The sequence below is a fragment of the Octopus bimaculoides genome, chromosome 14 (genome assembly GCF_001194135.2).
Source record: "Octopus bimaculoides isolate UCB-OBI-ISO-001 chromosome 14, ASM119413v2, whole genome shotgun sequence".
Lineage (NCBI taxonomy): Eukaryota > Metazoa > Mollusca > Cephalopoda > Octopoda > Octopodidae > Octopus > Octopus bimaculoides.
The window spans coordinates 2,980,419-2,985,347 of NC_068994.1; the positions used below are offsets into that span (position 1 = coordinate 2,980,419).

Consider the following 4,929-nt stretch of genomic DNA (forward strand, 5'->3'; position numbering starts at 1 on the left):
ACCATATGATGAGACACCTGCAGAACCAGGTAACTTTTATCGAAACATAACATATAAATGTAATTACCTTTATTACTGTAGGACAATATATAATGTTATGCTTAGTGTAATATGAGATCAATGTTTCTGTCTTTATATATTGGAGTTGTTATATTGAAATGTAATTTGTGTTTGTATATTTGATATTTTGCAGAATATACCAATGACAATCCAGTTGCAGCCACAATACTAAAGGGACAACAAATACAAGATACCTATCTACAGCCAACATAGTAGATGTTCCATGACTATTGTTAACTGATTCTCTCACACACCAAATCTTATACAATACTTTATATTCATATAAAAATATCAACTCTATGTTTCTTTCATACATCACACATAAAAGGCCTTACTGTGGCATTTATTATGACCCCCAATTTGTAGCAATGATACATTAAATACTACAAGCAACTTACTTTACATTTCCAACATTCATTATTATGAAATAGTTCTCTTCCTCTCAGTCTTAGTATATACATTTCACTAAACATATACAACTTAATCTGAGTCATTCTCCGAAGTTTAGTTATAGAATTTTTATCTTGATACAAATTTTACCATTTAATAATATCGTACTCACTTTTACCATTGTTTTATTTTATTTGCATTTCCTCTTTTGTTCACACCACTTTATCTTTTATGTTCAATGTATATTAGATTTTATTGATCAATACCAGCATAGATGGATAAGTGTTGATTCCCACAACATCCAATAAAGTGTTGTCACCTATATTGGTAACATACTAAACTTACCGACATATTTATAAAGTTTTTTTATGTATTAAAATTTAAATTTTTTATATTTTATGAAATATGACATAAAAAATATCGGAATATCATGTCTTTTTAAAATGGAAATAGTTTGGCTTCTCTTAATTTACTTTCCTTCCAGTTTCTCTAATCATGTGAACTTCTTAAATAATTATGTTTGTTGACTTATTCTAAAATCGATTTGTTTCTGATAGAAATCTCGAATATGTATTCTTATAGTCAAGTTTATAATAATCCATCAAATATCAAGAAATATTATTATAAATATATATAAATCTTATTTCCTAACATTTAAATATGTAATGTAGAATTTTTATTAAAAAGAAAAAGTGATGTTGCTTCTGTTTAACATGACTTCTCTTATTTGATGTGTTTGTGTGACACAGACAATATTGCAATAATTTCCTATTGGATGAGAGAGATTTTCTAGATTTCTTTGAATATTGAAAGTGAGGCTGATAGCTTTTTTCTTTGTTCATCATACACACAATTGTGTGTGTGTGTGTGGAGGACATAGAGTTGTAACTAGCACACACCAGCATCTGGCTAACATCTCACCTCCCACTACATACAGCAACTGTCACACTATTATATCAGCAGTTACACAGGAACACCACCACCACTATAACAACAGCAGTAGCAGCAGTAACACAGGAACACTACTACAACAGCAGCAGTACCACTATAATACCACTACAGCAGCAGCAGCAGTTAGAGTGGAACACTACAGCAGGATACACATCATCCATCACACACAACTACAGTGAAGGATTAAACAATGCAGGTAAGTCTATCTCTCTCTTTATTATCTTTTCATATTCATTATAACATTTATATTATATGTGTTTCTAATGAAAGACAGGGTAAGGATAATATCTAAAGTGTCTGCCATGTTGTATATATATATATACACAGGGACTGGAACAGTGGAGGATCGAGAGATCTAGCCATCACTTCCACCATTAACAACAACTGCAGTCATTGTAATACAATTACTTCAAACTGCATCTTTTAATGTCAGAATCACACAAGACAACATTATACAAGATATATTAAACTATATATATTGCTAAAATATGTTTTACATATAGTATTGATATAATATTGTCCAAACTAGGTGCATATATATTTAACTGTCAGAAATCATTAGATTGATAGCAAATAAGTGTAGGGGTTAATGATTTAAATCAATATAGTTTATATCTGTTTTGTTGTAAAAATTCAATTGCTTTAATTAACTGAAATCGACTACTAATATCATCATCATCATCATATATATGTATGTAGGTAGATAGATAGATAGACAGATAGAGATATACTCTGTTAAATATCCATTATATTTTTTTTCTATATGATACATTAAGAATGTTTCATTATTATTGAGGCAGTGAGCTGGCAGAATTGTTAGCACACCAAGTAAAATGCTTAGCAGCTTTCATTTGTCTTCATGTTCTAGGTTCAAACTTTACTATGATTGACTTTACCTTTCATCCTTTCGGGGTTGATAAAATAAATGTCAGTGAAACATTGGGATCGATGTAATCGACTAGCCCCACTCCCCCAAATTTCAGTCCTTATGCCTATAGTAGACAGGATTATTATTATTATTATTATTATTGTCATCATTCAGATGACAATAAATATAGTATAGTGTAGATTTGTTATTTAGTGTGAGATATAAACTGATGATATTGTCATGTGTTGTGAAGATATATTAACTCTCTGACAACAATCGATGAATGTTGAGAATTGATCAGAAATATATCACCGTCTTTCTACAAACTAACATACATCACATCATTATAGTTGTTCTTCATTAAATATAATGTAAAAAAAATATTTTTTATGTATAAAATCTATGTGTTGTATGTAAATAGGGATTAAATAAATTTTATTACAATTAATTCAATAAGAAAGAGTTCTACATATTTTATGAAGATAATTAATACATATTTTTCCATCAACAACATTCACTCCATCATTCTATGATCCTCATCTTTGTATCTAGTTAAAAATATCTTTGTAAAATATTTCCACATAAATTTATAAAGTATTCTGTCTTTGTTATTAATACGACTGTTAAGTCTTTATAATTATTTTTATCAACATATTTTCAACATTTTATTACATTTAAAGTTTAATATAAAATATTCTTGTAAAATATTGGTTAAACGTTTCGGCTGGTATACCCTCCAGCCTTCATCAGGTGTCTTGGGGAAAGAAGGCTGGAGAGTATAACAGCCAAAACATTGTGTTAACAACAAAGATGGGGACAAATATCCGTCAAATGTAAATAATGTACATAATTCCTCATCTCTTAAATATAGAACTGTATAAACCATAAGCTGTTAAGAATATAGATTTAGAAACCATGGCAAGTGAAGCATGTTCCACTGCCTACGTGTAGGAAGGTAGCCACTCCAACTGGTTTCATTACCTTTCGGAGAAAAATACTTGACTGAATTCTATCAATATATATTTTTAATTCAACATCGAATTTCTAGCAGTTCTATATTGAAACTATCATGGAATGTCAAGAACTTTGGTCTTTACTGTTCCCTGGTTTTTCTTTCCTGTCATCCATTTGGCCACCACATCACACCCAAGATGTAACTGTCTTCAGAAGAGAAAAGTTGACACATTTTAAATAGTTCTGATGAGTCTAATAGTATATATTTGAAGATGAAAATAATATTTACAAAGTAGTTTTTGCTTTTATGTCATATTTTGTTTTAATTCTACATAAGCTTTAAATATTTCTTTTGTCTTTTGTAGACATTTCTCCTGCTAAAGTGTGATGAAGAATTCCAGACATGACAGCATATATTGGTCTACTGTGTCTTCTACATTTACTGATCACCCTTGTACTGTCCATAGATATTACATACCATGTCAAGGAAGAAGACAGTCCTCACACCTATATAGGAGACATTGCTGTTGACTCCAACTTATCACACCCTCTCACACATCAACAACACACTCTCATTACATTTACACAACTACAAAGGACAGTCGAGAGTGGTTCTCACTTATTTAATGTCACCAACTCAGGAAAACTATACACTACTCAGACACTGGATGCTGAGTCTCTGTGTACATACAACAAAGAATGTTCCAGAATTGTTAAGGTAGCAGTGAGGAGAGGAGAAACTTTTATGAAAATATTAAAAATTAAAATATTAGTAGAAGACGTCAATGACCATTCTCCAGAATTTCCACAAAATGAAGTTGAAATTGAAATTTCTGAAAGGGAGAGTAAAGGTACTAAAATCCCTCTTCTAAATGCCATTGATGAAGATATTTCAATACAGAATTCTCAAATTACATATATGCTTAAGAAAAGTAAAAGAGAACCATTTTCTCTCTCATTTGAAAAGCGTTATGATGGTGTTTTCATACCTACTCTAGTTTTAGGAGACAAATTGGACAGGGAACTCAAAGACTCATATATGTTGACCCTGGAAGCTAAAGATGGAGGGAACCCTCCCAAAACAGCTACACTCAAGGTACACATATCTGTGACAGATGTCAATGATAACGTACCTGTATTTTCACAGAAACTCTACAACATATCTATTAATAGTTCACATCAAAGACATTTACCAATTCTTACTTTAAAAGCCTCAGATCAAGATTCTGGACAAAATGGAAAGATATCTTTTTATTTCAACCACAAAACATCTCGAAATATTCAGAAATATTTTGTATTAGATAAGAAAATTGGAGATTTATTTTTACATGACGATTTTCATTTTAGTAAAAAGCAGTCATATAAATTATTTATAGAAGCACGAGATGGAGGAAAACCTCCCCTCAGTTCTGTAACTAAAGTCCAGATTCACATTATTAATAACAGGAATACTGCTCCATTGATAAACATAGATTTTGTATCTCCTTTATCAGAGAGCTCAGCAGCAGTTTCAGAATCAAGCAAAATTGGTAGTTTTATAGCTTATGTTATGGTCACTGACACTGACAGTGGACCTAATGGTGAGGTTATCTGTGATTTAAAACATGATAAGTTTAAACTTGCCAAAATAGATTCAAAAGAATATAAAATGATTGTTAAGGGACATCTTGACAGAGAGATAAGGGACCACTATAAAGTATCTGTTG

The 4,929-nt window shown here is 30.8% G+C and overlaps 1 protein-coding gene across 1 annotated transcript in view; it reads left to right on the forward strand.

The window, feature by feature from the left end:
- LOC106867365 (protocadherin Fat 4) overlaps positions 1-4,929 on the forward strand; it is a gene marked incomplete at its 3' end in the record, with an annotated part of 101,855 nt that overhangs the window by 40,531 nt on the left and 56,395 nt on the right. Inside the window, exons 18-19 of the mRNA XM_052973000.1 lie at positions 3,691-4,358; positions 4,509-4,803. Of these exons, the coding sequence (XP_052828960.1) occupies positions 3,691-4,358; positions 4,509-4,803 (963 nt within the window). The remainder of the gene's footprint in view (positions 1-3,690; positions 4,359-4,508; positions 4,804-4,929) is intronic.